The sequence below is a fragment of the Neopelma chrysocephalum genome, unplaced genomic scaffold (assembly GCF_003984885.1).
Source record: "Neopelma chrysocephalum unplaced genomic scaffold, ASM398488v2 Primary Assembly neopelma1_22b, whole genome shotgun sequence".
Lineage (NCBI taxonomy): Eukaryota > Metazoa > Chordata > Aves > Passeriformes > Pipridae > Neopelma > Neopelma chrysocephalum.
The window spans coordinates 18,897,893-18,918,052 of record NW_020897690.1 but is presented as its reverse complement, the minus strand read 5'-3'; the positions used below and the strand labels follow the sequence as shown (position 1 = coordinate 18,918,052).

Below are 20,160 nucleotides of genomic sequence, written 5' to 3'. Positions count from 1 at the left end.
TGGGGAAGAAAATATTTTCATAGCTGTAGTTATGTTCTCATGTTTTTTTTTTCACAAATTCCTGATATTAGGAAGGATATACCAGAATCCATATATTGAATCCAAATAATCAAGGCTACTTTTCTTTGGGATACCAGAAAAATGAAATCTCTGTGTCTTAGAATGGGTATTATAGGCCTATAGTAAGAAAGCCTCTGACTTTTATTCACATCTATGAAACAGGTTGATGCAGGAGGATATAATAATTGGGAAGCAAATTTGTTCTCAGTGTATTAGCTTAAACATGGTTTTGTTATCAGGTTGACAACAATGAATAAAAAGAAAAATACTATTGTAATTTATTCTTCTATATGAAGTAGAATGTCACATTGCAGGATGAACAATGACATGTCTGTATGGCTGTCTTAAGCAACAGACTGGGAGAAACACAAGGAGAAACTAAACACATTTTGCCTCTGAAAACATGCATTGAGAATGTTACTGTACAGTTGTCCCTTTGAAAAAATATAAGAACCTCATGGTACATTTAAGACAGGTCTGAGATTAGTCACATCCTAGAAGATGCTGCATGCTAATGTTTTCATTGCAATCTGTTCATCTGAAAGTTCTCTACTTCACACAGAGCAAATGCTTAGCTTTTTAAGAAGGGCTATACACTGCATTTCTAATTAAGTATTTAATTCTTGTGTCCCACTACTACACTTTGTTCCCTATAACAAATAGTCATGAAATTGGATTTTTTTGGTTGGTTTTTTGAATTAGTACCTGTAGAATGCCTACAGCTTTATAGAGATTTATTAGGAATATGGAATAACATTGGTTTACTTGAAATTAATTACTCTAAATCCTTGACACATCAAGCAGCATAGAAGCAGATTAGAAAAAGAAATTTTGTATACATGATGACAGTGCTTGTGTAAAATCCTTATGATCAAGACAAAACTGTCCAAGTTATCAGTACAGTAGCAGTGTGTTGCAGAAGACACTGGTACTATTGCAGAAGACTGTATTTTTGGAACAGTGTTTATTACAAAATAAATTATTATGCGACTGAACAGTCCAAAAAGTAAAATTAAGAAATATCAATTGATAATGTAGCTGGTTTAAATGACCTTTCGCTTTGTGCAGAATTTGCTCTGTCCATGTTGTCTTAAATCATGCTGGCCTGTTTTTGTTTTATAAAAGTTGTTACCATATAGTCTAAACCTGGAAAGTGAAAACTGTACTCCTGTCAAATACATTATTGGACAGTCAGTTGCAGAGTAGCCCTTCTTCCCAGTTTAAAGCAGATATGGTAAGTAGCTCAGCATGAAAGTAGCTTTTAAAAGTTCGTTTATGTTCCTAGAGCTGGCCTTCCTGGTTTTTGTCAGGGGTCTTTCAAATGAGCAACTTGCACTTGATGCCCATTTAGGAAACTTTCAAGGCTTGTACTTGATGCTGTGGTGTTTGTAACTCCCTGCTGCAATCAGAACAGTCCAACTCAAAAGACAGCCGGCTACTTACATCTGTGATCCACTTGCTGGCCAGGGAGTTACCACACAGAGCACCTCGAAGGAACAGTTTACACTTCATTTATCTGCAAAGCCATTGCTCTATGAGGTGCAAAACCTCAGGAAGCCAGTGAGGTTTGGGTCTGGCAGTGCTCCCTTGAGAGGCCTGAACGGTCTGAGTGCTGTAGTTTCTTCCATGCTGCTAACAACTGAGAGCAAAGCACCAGGAGCAGCTTCTCTAAAACCTTGTTTCTTGTCGCTGTCTAGGAAAATACATATTCTTCCCCCAGATGCAAGGTATTTGAGTAAATTTAAGTGAAAAAAAGGACAGAAAAATTCCCAGTGGGCATACATAGGTAGAAGTACACATTTCTGGCATTTAAAACTTTGTTTATTCTTTGCTCTGATTAGTTACCTTGTCCTCAGTTCCTGATCAAATCCTTTATTGAGTATCCTAGTGAAAATAAATCAAATTTTGCACGAGGAACATGGTGCTTTTGCTTACTTGTTTGGTTTTCTTTTCTTTTTTTTTTTTTTCTGTAGGACACTACTAAAAAACCACATTGTTATTTAAATGTATAACAATACTGCTCTTGGCATTCACCACACCTCTTTGAATTGAGTCGCAAAATTCATTATTCACATTTTAAAGCCTTTTCTCGCTAAGGAAATCAGTATCTGAGGTGTGTGTATGTGTTCCGGCGAAGCATTGGTCAGACCGATTCAAACTACACTGTCAATTCTGAGGATGTGGAGCGCTTTCTGGGGTTTCAAGTAAATCCCCTGCATAACCAGAAAAAAATTGTATCTGAATCCAAGAGTGCATCTTCCAACAGAGTGCTGAACTCTCGCTCACTGCGGGGTGCAGTTATGAGAGGATTTTAATGTTACCGGATTCACAGATGTTCTCCTAAGCTTAAGATCCTCGATAAAAAAAGGGGAAGCCGTCTATGTGTGAGGGCGAGCTCCATCCTCTGCGGCTCCAGAAGCTGCTCAAGCACATAACCGAAATTTCTCATAGGCGGCATCTCCCAAGGATTTTCACTCGCTCCTTCTGCCCAGCCCCCTTCGATTACTGGCCTTAGGAAGAATTTAGCGCTGCCCTGCCCGCGGCCAGTCGGTCCGTGCGAGGAGCTCCCTCCCTCTATCCGGATGCCGATTCCCCGCTGGATGCGGCCCGGCGGAGGGCCCGGCCCCGGCAGCTCCCCCCGTACCTCCCGCCCCCTTCGTGCCTCGTAAATAAGTACGAGGCGGGCGCTTGCCGTGCTGCCGGCGGGGCTTGGCGTGAACTGGCTTGGGATTCCCCTCCCTCCGCCCCTTTATACGAGGCCGGGGCCGCGGTTCTGCCGCCGCTGGGGACAGGGAATCCCCGGTGCGGTGCCTCTCCTCGTGCGGACAGAGATTGCTGGAAACCGAGAGAAGTTACTCCATTAAAGCCCTTTCCGTGGCTTCGGCTGCTCTTCTCTAATGTATGCAGAATAAAGGGGCGTGGGCGTATCTCTGTATGTATGTATTTATTTGACCCGGGGCTAACCTCTGCCTGGTTTAGGGGTCGGTAGGCGAGCGCGTTCCGGCGCCCCGGAGCGCTGTGCCCCACGGCCGGGTGCCGGCTTCAGCCGTCGGGAGGACTTTCGACGCCGCTGGGCCGGAGCCGGCGGCAGGTTTTTTCCCCTCAAAGGCTGGGAATGCTTTAGCAGATTAACGAGCCCCGTAATCCCGCGGGCGCCGGGTGCCGGCCTGCTTCGAGGTCAGAGAGGGGGCTGCGGGCGGCTGGGGGACTTCCCCGGCCAGCGGGCCCCCCTCGCAGTGCCCCGCGGAGGGCCGGGGGGAGCGGGGCGCCCGCCGCCGCCGCCCCCGCTGACGCCTCTGCCTTTCCTTCCCGCAGCAGGGCCCGGGGGGCCGCGGCGCCCACCCGGGCGGCCCGGAGCCGCCGCCGCCGCCCGCCGCCCCGCAGCCGCGGGAGCCCTTCGCGCCCAGCCACGGCAGCGCCTTCCACCTGCCCGAGCCCCAGCACGCCGCCGCGCTCTACTACGCCAGCTCCACGCTGCCGGCGCAGCGGGTGAGCTCCCCGCTGCCCGCCCAGCCCGGCGGCTCCCCCACCAAGCTGCCGCGGGCCGGCTCCGCCGCCGAGGGCGCCGCCTACGCCACCGCGCAGCGCCTCTCCTCCCCGAAGCAGTCCCCCAGCCGCCTGGCCAAGTCCTACAGCACCAGCTCGCCCATCAACATCGTCGTCTCCTCGGCGGGACTGTCGCCGTCCCCTATCCGAGTGACCTCCCCGCCCACCGTCCAGTCTAACATTTCCTCCTCTCCTATCCACCAGTTAAGCTCCACCATCGGCACTTACGCCACCCTGTCGCCTACCAAGCGGCTGGTTCACGCTGCCGATCAGTACAGCAAGCACTCCCAGGAGCTGTACGCCACCGCCACCCTGCAGAGACCCGGCTCCCTCGCAGGTAAAACCGCGGCCGGCAGCGCCTCGGGTCCGCGGCGGGGGACGGGGGGTGCGCGGAGGCGGTGGGGGGCGAGGGACGGGAGGCGGGGTGGCAGGGCCGCCGGCCGAGGAGAGGGGGGAGTGGGGTGGGTTTGACAGAAAAACAGTATATGTGGGAGGATTGTGGGTGGGTTTCATCCCGGTTCGTGCCCGTAGAGGCAGACTGCCTGCCCGCTGCGTGAGGAAAGTACCTGACTTCTCCCGGCTCGTCCCGCCTTCCCGGCGCCGGGCAGGTGTGCGTGGTACCGAGGGGTGCGGGGCTCGCCGCGCCAAGCTCCCAGCTGTGACCCGCGGTGCGGGTGGGGGTTTGTTACTATGGCGAATCCCTTCTCTGCCGCGATCAGAACCTGTGAGCCTTTGCAAAGAATCGCGCTTCCCCGGATTTACAGGCGATTCTGGCGTACTTGACAAGTTTGGGGTTACTTAGCAGGAACTCCTGGTGTACCGAGTCGTGACGAGTAATAGGTAGCGGTGATTTGGCTTCAAGTGCTCTTTGAGGAACAGGCAGTTACAGCTGATTTAATCTCTGTAACCGCAGACTTTGAGCGGATCCTAAGAAGTGAGATACTGGTGTGCTGTTCTCTAAACCATCTCTCTGCTAAACTGAGCATCCTTCAAGGGGTGGGCTTTTTGTGTTCTCAAAATTCCCAGTTTCATTGCTATAGTAACAGCTGCTATGCTCATATGTTCTCTTCTGTGACATAAATAGATTTGAAGATAAATAGGATACATAAAGAAGTTTGGCTGAGTTTATCAGTCAGGTACACAAGTTTGTTACTGGAGTTAAGACCTCATCCCCCTTTCTCCTCTCACCCACCTCCCCTCCCCCACTCCAGCTGTTAGCATCCTATATAATTCCAGTGTGTCTAAACACACGCATTGAATTAATTGATAATAATATATGGTATTAATCTATCTCTTTTTAAGAACTATTTGATGGAGGGTTTTTTTCCTATTTAAAGGACAGGTGTTTAAAAACTTTTTTATATATGTATGTAACAGCATTTTTTAATTTCAGAATGTGTAAAGCAACAGAATCACTAAATAGTGCTAAAATGGAGATCTTGGGATGCTTATATCAAGCCTGTTGTCAAATAGTCAATCTCGAAATACAGAGTGGTTTATTTAGCAGTTATGTTAGTCAAACTTCCCCTGATGTAGTCCAACATACTTTTGGCCACAGGTATAAAATACTGCCTTTGTAAAGAAAAAATTTAGAATTGCCACAGGCTTTTTATTTTAGGGAGTTTTCTAACTTTGTCCTGTAGCAAGAGTTTTTTGAGTATAAAAAGGCATGGAGGGAACTGTCAGCATCAAAGGAACAGAGAAAAAATCAATTTACAACTTATATACCTGTGGCTATAAACTACCAGCATTTTCCTGATTTTTCTTACCTTTGTTCTAGGATAGAAGTCTATATTTGGGAAGTTTTCCTGGTTTATGTACTTTTAGCAATGGGATCTGTATTGTATTGGGGTTTTTTTTTGAAGAAGGCATCTTTGACAGCACTGCAACATCAAATCTGTGATGATAGCTTAGTCAAAACTTGTTTATGTAGGGTTTAAGGTCTATCATAATAACTCTGAAGGTGCTACGGTGTTGGAGAAGCTGTTTGTCCTAGGCTAGATCCAAGTTGCGATGTGGATTTAGGCTTTTTTGGCCAATAGTGATTCTACAGGCATTCCTAATAGGGCTTTCTACTTCGATTTGAATAAAAGTTAAGAAACTGACATTCATTTTCATGGATTGCTTTTAAATAAAAGCTTTTGATAAGAGTTCTGCATCTTGCATAACCTGCCTCTTTTTAAAGCCTACTGCAGGGAGTTGCTTGATTCACTGATTTATGGCTTTGGTTGAGGAAAAGCCTGTAGATATATGCATTTAGGAAGTGGCTGATGTATTTTTGTGGGAATTTTCATATGGAAGCAAAATAGTGATTGATCATTTGAGTTTCCTGTTAAGTTTATAAAAATTGATAAACAGCATGACCTTTTCTAAGTGTTGGGTTGACCAGAACAAATATAACAATCTTCTGAGTCATTGTATCTCATAGGGATTTGCTTTTAAGATATATGCAAAACCCCTCTTTGTTTTATTTTATAACAAATGGAAAATCCTGTAACCTGATTAAGTATTAGGTGGCAGACATGCAGAGATAGTATTGCTATGTGGAAAGAATCAGTGTAAGCAACAATAAGTTAATAAATACCTTTATTTTTTTTTTGTACCCCCCACAGTGGTGACATGCCTTTCAAGTAGTCCTTGAAAGAAGCTCTATCACATGACCCATTCTTTTGCAAAGGTTTCCTATTGTGTGCTCTCACTCCTTATTTTCCATTGCCATTCTGAAGCATGTTCCTCATGGCCTCCCTGCCATCCTGGAGTTACACATTTGCTAGCAGTGTTAAGTGCCTGACTAATCTTCTAGACTTTCACTGGATTCACTGAAGTCTATGGACTACACAGGGGCTTAAAATTAACATGTGTTTTAGAGCTAGACAGGATCAGATGGTACAGATATTACTAAAGCAATACTTATTATTTTTTTCTATGGGTATTTTTGTTCAGAACAGGTTTAATATTTGAATTGTAAGTGTATTATATTATTGCAGGAGTTTTTCAGTCATTGTGTTAAAAATCAAATCCATTGAGAGGGAGAGCATGCAACTGTATTTTGAAAGGCTAATAAGGCTAGTGTTCAATAAATAACATTTTTGCTTCTTGTTCACAACATCTATGATCCAAAGATGAGCTGAGGTTTTTGGTTGGTGTTATTTTTTGTTGTTGTTTTTTGTTGGTTTTTTTTTTTTTTGAGGGAGAGATAGGAGGAGGAGGAATGGAGACTAGTTGTCACATTGCACTGATTGATGGTTTGCCTGCTGTGATTAATGTGAAGTTGCATTGGTATATATGTGTCATCACAGGGATGATGTTATATGAAGTAATCTTTTTTTTAATCTCTGGGAATAAAAAATTATTATTTGTAATAATTACTGGAAATACAAATAATACATTTGTTTTAATTATTTTTGCATGATATCAGAAATTTGTCCTGGAGCTATCTAGTTCATAAATACTACTGGGTTTCAGTGTGCTAAACAAGCCAAACTGTATCACTGCCAGCCTTAGGTATTTAAAAGAGAAGACATTCAGATATGATCCATTTTTAAAAAGACTGAAATCAAAAGTTACAGAGATTACCCAAAACATAATCTGTGTAAGACTTAACTGAAGAGATGGCATTATTTATATTAATTTCCTATTTCCTACAAATTTGATTATGAAACAACTTGAAATTTTAAAAATGGCAATTCTTAGACTTCATCCTGAATTTCAAATGAGACATGCAACGGCATGCAATGACTCAGTTTTAACCGAGTAACCTTAGAAACGTCTTCAGAAATGGCTTTTAGTCTAGTTATACTTGAGCTGTTGCCATTGCCAAATGTGTGCGTGGATGGGTATGTGTGTACATGTGTATATAGTGATTTTGGTGAGTGTACGCTTGCTGTGTTTATTCTTAGTCTAGCTGCTTCATTGCTATGATCTGCAATTACAGTTTTTAAAGTATTTTTCTGCTCTGCACCGCTCCAAAGCATACTCAGTCATCTGTTCAAGCAGCAATTCGAATCTAGAAAGCACAGTTTGTAAATATCTTCTTGGAGCTTCCACACCTAGACTGAGCTGCAGAGTGCTGCTGGGAGCCAAACTCACCAAAGCAGCCCTTTTTGCCTGGAAGGAGGAGTGTGTAAGACAGCAAGCAGCAGGAACAATGGAAAATCCCTTCAGGAGGCAGGTTGTCACCCAGGTGCCCATTCTTCATGTTCTCTTGAAGCATCTCCTGCTGGGCAGAATCAGGCAGACAGTACTAGAGGAGTACTGAATTTATTTAGGAGAAAAGGGAAAGGAGGCAGTGAAAGTGTGTTGTTGAGGGAGTTTGTGCCTCAGGTTATGTGATGGGAGCAATCCCTACAGAGCCACTCCTGTCTCTTCATCCAGGCTTAGGGAAAGCTAAAGACACATAAGGCACTGGAAAGTAATTTTATGCATTGTTTTATTACAAAAAACAAACAAACAAAACAAACAAACAAACAAAAAACCCCAAAAAACTAACAACCATAAGGAAGATAATTATATTTAAAGACTGCATCATGCTTCATAAGCTGTAATAAAAGGTAAAGTTTAAGAAATGAGTGTTGGTGTGAATCACTTTGTATAATATTAGATGGAAAGAATATTATACAGCTATCCTTCGTGTAGTGGTGACATGTTCCGCTGAAACAGGGGCTGCAGCATCCCTCTACGCAGCCCTGGTGCCACTGCTGCTGAAAACTTCAGTGCTCAGCTTAGTGTTTACAGATATAATCTTTCAGTTTCCTGTACAGTCAAAATGAAAAGAATTTTTCCTTTCTGAGTAGGACTGTCTGTATACATGTGTAGTATTAACATTAAAATAGCACTGGTTTATACAAATGTGACATGGGTTATTACATAAAATATGCTTTCCACTTTAATGAGCAAAAAGTTCTAAGTTTATCAGTGTCTTAATTGATTCCTTCTGCTCCTTCATCTGTTTTGTCTCACTCTTCTCCCTCTTTGCTGAGGACCTTCCTTTGCCCTTTCTCCTTCTGTAAGCTTTTCATTGCATATGATATGTTGAACCCTGGTTTCCTGTTGAGATTTGTGGCAGGACTTTTATTTGATGCTGAGTGTTGACATGTTTTGGCATTTCAGTGTGCAATCATAGGGGCACACAACAGCTTAAGCAACTTTGTATGGGATAATTCATGTACATTACCACTAGCATGGATTTATGTTTCCCTTTGATTGCATGAAGATACTGGATCATCTATATATCACTTGATTATTGGCTTCTTTAAAAAAAATTATTTGACTAAATGTTGGAATTCTCTAGTAAATCGTGCTGCACTATGTATTTGTGCTAGAATGGCTGCATTACTGTTAAATTACAGACAAAGCAAATCTAAATCACCACAGAATTAAAAGTTCTTTTGCCTTAAAATCCCCACCTGAGACACAGGGCTGAGCTAATAAAACAGTCTAGATGTAATGTACCATTGTACTTCTTTGGGCATTTAAGGAAGAAAAATATTTGGAGTTTTGTGGCATTAAGATAAGCTGCAGGATTTGCACTATCTATATGATTGATCATAACAAAAAGGACACTCAGTTGTTTCCCATAACTGTTTTGTGCTTTTATAGAATCCTGTGAGTATCTCTCTTACGGGGAGAACCAAATTGCTTCATTAATTTTAACCAAAGTAGTTTTCCACAGATTTTTTTCTAATTTTTTTTTCTTTGTTTTTATTAGCTGGAAAATTCCTTTATCTGCTGTCAGAGGCTTTACACATGGGAACACTGTTAATGCTTTTTTGTTCTGGGACAGACTCTGCAGCCCTAGGATTTTTTTTTTTTCTCATTCCACTCTTGTTTGTTTTGAGACTTTCTTTCAGACAAGGAATCCAAACGTAAGATTTTGAGTAATATGAAGTACTATTTCAGATATTAATCAGAGACTTAGAGTTTGGTATCTTTCTGATACAAAGTTGCTTGTTTCCACATTGTAACCTGAAGATTAGCTATACTGATGTTGGTTTGGAGTTGATACAAATACACAACTCATTGTTTACTTAGCTTTTTGCCGCTAGTTCTACTTATATCTTCAGTGATAAGTATGTTTCTAATTGTTACAACTGAAACATTTACAATGGTACTCAATTCCAAGTTGGACAGGGTATCCAGAATTGATAGTGTGCAGCAAAAAAGCAGAAGGAATAAGGTGAATGCCTTTGAAATATCTTATTATTGCCATGATTTTTGTTCCTGTATCTTTCAGATCTAGCTTACATGAAATCATTTGCTTGTAGGAGAGGAATAATTGATAAGAGCCAAATACAGAGACCCCATGTGCATGGATATATCTTTGAGCTAATGACCATGAGCTTTGGTTTCCAGTGTGAGCAAACAGTATAGAAATATGTCTAAACTTGGCTCCTGTTCTTGCACTGACTACAACCTTTCCCTTGCCTCCCATTCTTGATAGTGGAAATCAGAAATCGTTTGACTGATTCTCCTGATGATCTTCCAGAGGGGTGTGAAACCAAAGACTATTGCAAGCTAACTAGGTTTTAGGCAAAGAGTACCAGTCTGCAACATTGCCACAAGTAGATTCAATTCCTATGAAGCTGCAAGTATTTTAACTGAATGACTGGGAAACTGGCTGGCAGTGGCTGTTTCTGGGCTTTGAGGTGAGTATGCTTCTGGGGTGTACTGAGACCTGTGCTGTTGCTTGTAACCACGCACATGATTTCTGGCCTCTGGTCCTGGAGTTTATCAGTGTTCCTAAGAAGACCAGGATTCAAATGTAAGCATGTAAGTCACTTGAAGGAATTTCTTAAGCATCAGAGCAGCGTTTAAAACGTCTCTGGTTATTTACCTGCTGAGCAGGAGCACAAGAAGGAGGTGAAGCTGGGCAAAAAGCTAGCAGAGAAGAGTGTGTCCCTAGCAGAAAGATGGTTAATCCAAGGAGCTGAAATTTGTCTGTCAGATTTTCTTGGCTCTTGAAATCCAATGGAATATATGAAGTCAAAGAGCAGTGTTTTAGGAACCTCATTTTTATGGAACTTACATTAAAGCAATGGAAATACATTAACCAGTGTTGGCACTCCAGTTCATATAGCCGTGTCTTGGTTGCGTTGATTTGTATTCCGTTTAGTATATGAGATTTTAGGAAGGGACTAGGGCCTTATAAGCAATTATATGTCCAAACTTTTGGGTCTTAAGGGCATGCCAGTGAGACTGAGTCTTGTCTGTGCCTGTTACTCCCCCTCATTTTTGTCTTCAGGTCTCAATGGTGTCCTCATGTACCTGTTGTCCACTTCATTTGCCCGGAGTGTGATTCTGTCTTTGGCCTCAAACTCACTTTTTCAGAGCAGAAGGGAGTGCTGTTGTATGGGGTAGGGAGTATAAGGCAAGGGCAAGGTCCCCTTCTATCAAATTTCTGATACTCAGGCTTTTGTGGCATCAGTGAAAATTTTTGCTTGTGCTGTATGATCTAACTTGGAATGACTGTGCTTGTCTTGCTTGTGCACTGGGGAAAGAAGACCCATGTGAAAGCTGCAGCTTCCTCAGGATCTGAAACTCTGTTGCAAGGCCTTATCCAATAGCCTGGAAATGTTTATTGCAAAATTATTGATAAAAAGTACAGAAATCTTTGGTCTATCTTGGTGTTCAGGTATTTAAGAGAAGTGAAAACATGCCCTTCATTTTTACTGTGGTGGAAAACATATCCTTTCCAGTTGCTGTTGCACAGAAGGCGTTTGCAGTAGATGGAGTGGCTGAGATCTAGAAACTCAATGTGTGGCTCATCAGTGATGTAAGCATTCATTTGTTGGGTTATCTAATAGCTTTATGGTTTTTGTGTGCACACACCATCTTTAAAACAGTGAAAGTGCCTCTGATCAAAAGTAAGTAACTGTGGAAGGAAGAAGATTGCAAAATGAGCAGTTGAGAAAGTTTCCCTTTATTTAAGGCCAGAACTTGGGTGGGGAGATGCCCATATCTGCCCATGCTAGATGCAGATTGCCCGTATGTAAAACATATTTCCTGTCAGTGGTGGCAGCTTCCAGAAACTACACTGGACCAAATTTGCTCTATGAGCAGTCATGGGAGATAAGTGAGGCAATTTTTCCATAATCGTAGGGTCAAATTTGATTCACCTAGATATTGACCCAGAACAGAATAGTTGTTTTTATATAAAAGTGGTATTGGAGAGGATAGAGATATTGTCTAATGATAATGAATTCATGGAACTGTACATTATCATAAGTGGTTAGAAGCAAAAGTCAGAATTTAAAATACTGAAATGAGGAGGACCAAGTGATGACTAATCTTACAATTATAAGGCATGGCATATGAAACTGCTAGTCAGATCACATAGATTTTTAATAAGTGCATCAAGTTGCAACTTACAGCGTGTAAGTGAAGAATAGTGTCCCTGCCCATGGCAGGGGGTTGAAACTAAATGATCTTTAAGGTCTCTCTCAATCTAAATCATCTATGATTCTGTAATAGAAAAGTGGTATATTAGTTTGAATACAAGTAGTTGGGCAACCCTCCCCTTACTGAGGAAATTTTTGCCGTTGTTTTTCTATCTTTACTTCCTCTATAGTGTATGTCTATATCTTCTCTTACCCTCCCTGTCCACCCCAGGTGCAAACCATCCCTTTTATCAACTAGCCACCTCTGCTACTCTCAGGCAGTAAAACCTTTTGATCATAGAACAAAAGCTGTCACTGGGTCACATGAGTGTTGCCTGTGAGGAAAGGAAGGGTGGAGAAGGAGCTGTGACCCTCTGATATTGGGGGAGATTTCCTGTGACTGGAGAGCAAAGTGACACCTCTCCATGGGGTCTTTCCCCAACTCGCAACTTCCCTGAGCATCCTGGTTCAGCAGGGATACAGTCGTGTTCACATTTGTTCACCAGAAGGTGTCATGGGCTCTTTAAAGTCCTGGGAGCATGGTTTGCAAAGGAGGCTGAGTTGGACTCTTTCAGATATGGGGGGGAGGAGGGGGGTGAGGAAGAAGGTGGAGGGAGACAGATGACAGCCCTTTGCATGTTTAAGGCTAATATGCCCTGAAGAAAGGGAGAACTGAGTAAATGAAAAATTGAGACCAGCTAATAACAGTGCTTTTTGGACATTACAACAAAAACTCATAGAAAGGATAATATAAAATATGAAAGTAGTAAATGGTTAATGGGATAATTTGCAACATGAGTTCTCCAAAAACAGATTATACTGGAATAACCTGCTTACTGACTTAGATTATATCTGACGTCTTTCTATTTCCTGTGCTTTGAGCACGCATTTTCTGTAATGCCGCTTGGGAAATGTTTAGTTAAGCTGGAGAAGATGGATATTCTTTCAAGATGGTAGTTAGGCAGGGAACTGGGTAAAGGAGCATTGTCAGTTTGCCATTTTGAGGATGGAAGTAATGGAAAGGAAGGGTGCTACTAAGAAAGTCCCACAAGGAGGACTCTTTTGGCCACTTGAAAAATACTTTTTCATTTTATTATCTTAACACAAAACACTGAAATAAGCCAAGGAAACTTCTTGATAGTAGAATATTAGGAGGCATTTTGCGAAGAGAGGAAGATAAATCCTGCGTAGAAAGAGTTTTACAGATTGGAGGGAAAGAATAGAATTGGAGCCAAGGTAATAATGCACCTAATAGCTAGTTACATATTCAGTATCTTTGGCTTCAAACAAGAGTAGGAAAAGACCCGGGTGACCTGCTTGAGTACAGCACATCTCAGCCACCTGTATTGGGAACATAAGAGAATATTTCATGGCCTAATGACATAACAAGCAAAACTGGGAGTGTTATATAGAGTTAGGACTTTGTCCTGTATGGTGAACTATATACAACTGTGACCCTGTGTAGGAAAGAGAGTCTTTCCAGCTGCCTTCTCTTCTGAACTGTCCTGTGTGAATGATCAAGCAATAAAGAAGCTTGTTGTACATAGACCTGACTTACTATGTTTCTGTCTTTTCTTAACAGAGGAAAGGCTGCTAGGTTGCATAGCTGCTCTTAGTAAACAGAGGTTATGCACTAAGACTGCTGAATCCTGATAGGAATAAATAATTTGATGAAGGATTTGCCAGTCTTTCTTAAAAGACAAGATTATTTGAGCCCCTGGCAGGCTTTAGGGTAGCACATCCCTGCCCATGGTGGGGGGATTGGAACTAGATGATCCTTAAGGTTCCTTCCAATCCACACCTTTTTATATTTCTATGAGTCATCTTTGACCAAGGCGGGAGGGAGTGTGAGCAAAAGGTGTCTTCTGAGCGGCTTTTTTTCACCAGCAGTCTTTGCTTTTAGGGCTTTCACTAACCAACCATTATGTGTTTGACTGCAGGATCTTTGTGAGCTAGTGCTCCTCTGTTTTCCCTCAAAAGATTTGAAACCGGTAACCCTACTGAATACAATGACCCTTGAGCCACAATTGCACTTTGTCTGGTCTCTGAGCAAGCTTCAAAGTTTTCAAGGTTTATTCATTGAAATTTTGCATTTCTTCCAATCTGAAGTTTCTGTCTAGCTCATGTCATCCTTGTCTGTGTTGCATCTTGAGCTGCGTTTGGCAAGAATGAAGCTAATGCTGAATGTAACAGAGCAGTCTCTTCCAAAGTGATCTAATTTGTGTCCTGCCTAGCTTAAGATCCTATCCTGTGAGTCCAGGAGTTCAAGAATTAACCATCTTAGCTGAAAATCTTTTTTTCTCTGAAGTTTATCAAAGTTGTTATGTCACTGCTTTTTTCAGTCTGCAGCAGATTTTGGACTGCTTTTGTAAAATGGGGCAAAACTTGATGCACGTGTCTTCAGCCAGCCATATGGTCATGGAATTGTTGGCTTCACAGGTGAGGCATCCATTTGGCATGCAAATTGTGTCAATTTGCATTTAGGAATAACTAGGAACTAAGTGACAGTTCAGAATGCCTCAAGTGCTTGCCACCTTTGGACTAACATGCATCTCATCTTTCTAATTGAAATTACTTTTAAAGTCCATCTGGAAGCTGAACACTTCCAGTGGTTTATTGCAAACTGCTGTGAACACATTTCTAATGTTCCTTATCTTAGATCTGGTTTCCTTTTGCCACTGACTTTCATTCACCATTTGTCTCCTGCAGCATTTGTCATGGCCATTTTGTTTTAGCATGGACTCTCTCCTTGAGTGACAGGAGTCTTTCAGTTTGCAGTCCTTTCCTTGCCATGCTTTTCAGGGTTTATCTGAATCTGTGAGATTTAACAGCATATTGCAAAGTCTGTTTTGCTGGTTTTGTTTCTTTTCTTCTCTTGTCTCTCTTTTTTTTCTTTAAGTTCCTGCTTAAAAAAAAAACAAACCTGTAGCCATCCATGTCTTCCTTTGCTTGCTGCTTATTGTGGAAGGATTTGGGTGAGATATTAGAAATTTGGGAGTCAGATACTAAATGCATGCTATTTTATGATTGCTTTATTAGTAAGCATAATGAATTTAAAGAGAAGCCTTTATTTTATGGGATACAGTGATTATTACAGCATAAAATTTGCCTAAGTCCTTAAGCTACTCATGTCATGGTGGTAACAGTGTTCCTTTTCTTTGTCTCTTCACTCAGCAGTTCTTTTATTTAGAGCAAGCCTGTTAGAATTGCTTTAGATGATAATGATTTGAATAATAGGAGATTATTTTAAGTGTTTTAACAGAGGTCTCAATGTGTACATAATGGAAACAACCTAAAACCAGCTTGAATAATGGTATGATAATCTATTGGGCATAATTGGAAGAGTGGATGATTGCTGGTCTAAACTTTTTTACAGGCATAAGTAAATTCTTTAGTTAGATTATATTGAAATTGATTATGTATACATTTAATAAAAGCTATGTGTTTTAACTCTCATATTTTAAATGCAATGAGTCTCAAATGGATAATGAAAACTTGATAAGTAAGACAGTGTCTTACAGAATATCCAGAGATATCTTCCCTTTCTTGAATGTGGCATTGAGAAAAATACAAAGATAATGAACTCCATTTTTTTTCTCCTGGAATGTCACAGACTTATATCTCATGTCTTGGTGAATTCTAGGAACTGGGAACTGCAAGCAAACTTTCACTGGTGAGGAGACAGATGCTGGGAGGAGAAAGTGTTTAATGTTCTATCAAAGATAACTTTACATAAAAGAACAAATACTACCTGATGCTTTTCTCTATTCTCTTAGTGAAAGGCAAGTTTGAGTACGAAGTGTTACCAATAAAATTTCCAAAAGTTAATATTGTTCACACGTCTAATAATATGCAGTCTTGTAGTAAAAGGAATTACAAAAGATAGGTTGCAAACACTCTTCTGTGAGCAAACCCCAGGTGTGATATCTTGGATTTCAGCTGTATCTATCAGACTGGAACATAGGTTTGCAAAAGAAGTATGAACAATATTCATGATAAGTTAATACTTTATAAAAGGTGCATGTATGGTCAGGATTCATTGGAACTATCTGTTTGCCTCTTCCCTGTTAACAAGAAACTGCCTGTTGGAACTGTGTACTGCCAGGAATGACAGTACAATTAGATAAAAAATTCAGATTTTCCAGCAAAAACCAGTTGAGGTGGTTTTCATTACCCAACTGAGTTTTGCTTTCTGGTGTTACCTTTTCCACAGTGTTGCACAGTGACTTTTTGTCCCTTTGGGAACCAGTGTTCCACAAAGCACCTTCCTTGTCAAATTCTCTGAAAATCTCGAGACTTTCACTTCCAGTTGAATTTAAGCTCTCGATATTCTTTTCTGTTCTGTCTGCAGGGAGGAGCTGATGTGGAAAGACTTTCCCCTTCCCCCTGCACCAGAGCTGCTGTGAGAACTTGCTCCATTTAAGGTTGACTGAGCTGATATTCAGTTTGGGGGAAGGGTTGAGAGTTGCTGTTTTTTTAGATGCTGTGGTTTTCCACAATGTTAAACATGATCAGGAAGTTAAGTTTTCACTGACAGCTATTAGTGCAATAGTGCTTGATTTGTTTTGCTGGAGGCAGCAGCACTTTTTAGCAAATTGCGCATGCTGCTGGAAGTGGTCGCTAGCCCTACAAAGATGTATGGGGTTTTGGATGTTTACCCTACCCTGCTGCTTAAGAAGCAGAAACTGGGTCCCCAAGTTTGCCTTGTGGTACAGCCTTGTGCCTCGGGGGAGCAAGGAAGACCTTGCTTTGGGAATAAAGGATGCACTGCTCTTCCCTTTGATTTACAATTCTTGTCAGAGAAGCATTCACTGTAGGGTTTCACAGAATATCCTGTAGAGGGATTTTTTTCCTGGATATTTGCTTTTGGGGCACATCTCACCAAATACACTAGTATTCCTTTCCTTTACTTGCTGAGTTGAATCTATTGCACCTGCATTATTAGCATAGAGCCCATGGTCTAACACAAGATTTTACAGTTCAAAATGTGAAATAATAGACTTTTATCTTTTCTAAGATCAAGATGTTTAGCGAAACTTCAAAGTTCTCTTCTGCTACAAAGGTTTGATATTGTTTTCAATTGTCGTGAACCTGTGGTGAACTATCCAAACAGCTTATGCGCGGCTGCTTGGCGGTGTTGCTTAGTAACATCATCCTGTTGCTGAGGCACTCAGCCCTCAGTCAAAGTGCTTAGTGAGCAGGAAAGTTAGGAACAGTGATTTGTATCACCAGATAGCAGTATCTGTTTCCATTCATGCACAGGACTTCTTTTCCATTTTTGTAAAATTGGCAGGGTTGTGGGCCATGGAAGAGGCAGAGCTTAAGAGACAGGAGTGGAAAAAAAAACCAACCAAAACCAAACTCAAAACTAAAGCAACATCCAATGTGAACATTCCATTATTAGTTTTAAAAAAAATAAATCTATCAGTTCCTTCCTTGCTGAAGGCAAGTTGTTGTTGCTGTGTGGTAGTAGTTGGTTGGGGGAGTTTTTGTTTTTCGTTTTTTCTTCAGTGACAGTTCCCTAGATGAGAAATGAAATGGGAATTATCTCCCTGAACTTGTCTGTCACATTTAATCTGCTGTTTCTTCCTGGCTATCTTTGCCTCTTATCTCTTTGCTCCCAGTCACACTTCTCTTCTTCCACTAACAATTTAGTTTTGATAAAATGTTTTAAGCAGGTGAATGCTTTTCAACAGAATGAGAACAGTAGCAGAAAGAAGAAAATGCTTGGTAGGAAGCACAAATGTATGGTGTGGGTTTTCTGTTTTCCCTAGATTTTAGAATTTTAATACCTGATATAGTACTTTGCAGTAAAGTCATATTGCATGGCTAAAATTATGGACAGTACAAGGAAATATTTTTAGTTTTATTTCTCTTTTAAATATGCTTAGGATTGTAATTATTTCAATATTTGATTTAAAACAAGTTTAAATGGGATAAAAATTATGCAGACACTTCTTTTAAGACATAGTAAGCTTTGTCAAATTATTTTTAAAGTTTATTTTGGACCTGTTTATTACACTTAAAAAGACATAATCCTTTTTTTCCTTTCTTTATTTTTAGCACTGATGTGAAAAGTACTAGCCCTAGGTCAGACATTGGTTTTGCGGTGTCCCTTAAGCAGCCAAAGCCAATCTGTTTTGAGGAGACTTTCCTAAGATACTTAATCTGGTTAATGGACAAATTATGTCTGGGAAATTCCACAGTGTGAGCTGAACGTGGAAGTATCCTGACGGTGACACTTCTAATAGGTTTGACAGTGCAGTGATAGTTTGCAAGAAACATTCCAGACCATGCATCGTATTACACTTTAATCTTTTAAGTAGAAAACCTGAGGAAAAAAGCAGTCTAAGATACTGACAGGTGTGGCAAGCATTTTCCTTCACTTCTGGGGGCTTGAATGTTGCAGCACATACTTATTTTGTGGTGATCTCCTATGATGTGGACCAAGGATGCCAAAGTGGCGTATCCATGCGTTTTTTTCAGACATCCAGAGTTGAACATAAGTTGAAAGACATCATGTGTAATTAGTCAATTTAGAGATGGCATTATTTCCTTCTGTATTTGTACAAATAATCCCAAGACACAGAGAGGATAGTGTAGTGAAAATGGAAAAAGAATGTAAAGGGAGAAATTAATTTTAATTTTGAACTTTCATTAGTTAGTTTTTAATTTCAATATTTGGGGAAAGAAAAAATTGATACGTTTTGTTTCTTTGTATGTAAAAATCTAAACAGGTGAGAATTCTGTGTTTAAAAAAATCTAAACCTGTTTGAAAAGAATTCACTACAGACTGCGTTCTGGTTCTAGTGAATGCAGATCTTTGGTATGCCAGGGGCACAAGCTGACGTACCCAAGGTGTGCATTAGCTGGTACTGCCATATGGCCTGTCATGTCTTACTGGTTAATTTAACCATCTGTCATGTCTTAACAATTTGTATTCACTTTCTGTACTTGGGTTAGAAGTGTTTGCTTCTCTTTGCTACAATAAATTTCATCACACAGTGCTGTTATATTCCCATTGCCTAAGTTTTATTAGTTTTATTTATAGTAATATTTGTTGTAGATCATACTTTCTTTTTCCAGTGTTGTGAGTAGAAGATGCATGTATTCAGACAGGCATTTTGGAGATGTTTCTGCATAAATTTCTGGCATTAAAAAAAGTATCAAACCTCGAGCTGTGAATGCTTGACTCTCCTTCTCCCCCCCGTTCACTTCTAATTTTGCACTTGTGTTCATGTCAACTCCTTTACTATGTAAATTAAAAGAGGTTAGTGTCTGTAGAACAGGTTTCACTACATATGAGTTCAGAGTAAAAATCCTACTATTCATATCCTCTTTCTCACATGTTGCTTTTTCAGAATTACAGTGAATCTATGACCTGATCTACTGTATTTATTTATTTAATAAGGACAGTAGCATTTCGGGGCAAGCATCTAAGAGAAACTTACGTCAAATAGGGTTTTCAGCCCTGATGTACTATTTGAATCAAAAAGTTCTTTCAGTCCTCCAAAAACCATGCAACATACCAAAGCCACAAAACTGCTGTGATTCCCTTTTAGCTTCTGTGCTTGCAGTACCTTATCTCAATGATGGGCTTATTGCAGTTTTACCATTGTCTGGGTTTGGTTTTTTTGCTTGTTTTTTTGTTGTGTTTTTGTTTTTTTTTTAAACTTGTGATCTAAGCAAAGTTGTCATTATATTTAAAATTAAAATGTGATGCAGTCAGTTGTGGATCGTCAATCCTCTTTGTTAGGAAGTTGCATCTTCTGAGTGCAAAGTGTTGTAGTGTGTTCAGAGTCTGATTTTGATACTTAGAACCTCAAATAGCCAGAGATCTATTGTGTGTTGAAAGGTCCTTTGTTGCAACAAAGGTAAGTAAAATTGTATAAAGACATTACTGATAAGTGGTCATAGAACGGTTGTTGAGCTTCATCTTCAGCTCATGTATCATTAATGATATTCCTCTACCATAGACATAAAGAAAATGCTTAGCAGGACTCTTGATTTTTGTGATGGAGGGTTTTTAAATTAGGGCTGAATGGTTTATCTGAATATTTTTCTTAATGTTAAGATGATCACTTGCATATTTCATGCTTCCAATGAGCTCTTCAATCCTGGACAGGAGGGCAGTACCGTATGCTCCTGCTATTAGAGATGTTTAGAGAATATCATGTAG

General features: G+C 40.7%; 1 protein-coding gene across 12 annotated transcripts in view; it reads left to right on the top strand.

Moving 5' to 3' along the window:
• Positions 1–20,160, top strand: part of CTNND2 (catenin delta 2) — a 645,784-nt gene that overhangs the window by 366,910 nt on the left and 258,714 nt on the right. For 6 of the 12 annotated variants that reach the window (XM_027681437.1, XM_027681456.1, XM_027681421.1 and 3 more), the window contains one exon: positions 3,376–3,943. In XM_027681437.1, the coding sequence (XP_027537238.1) occupies positions 3,376–3,943 (568 nt within the window). The remainder of the gene's footprint in view (positions 1–3,375; positions 3,944–20,160) is intronic. The other 6 variants (XM_027681470.1, XM_027681446.1, XM_027681462.1 and 3 more) reach the window with 2 other exon arrangements.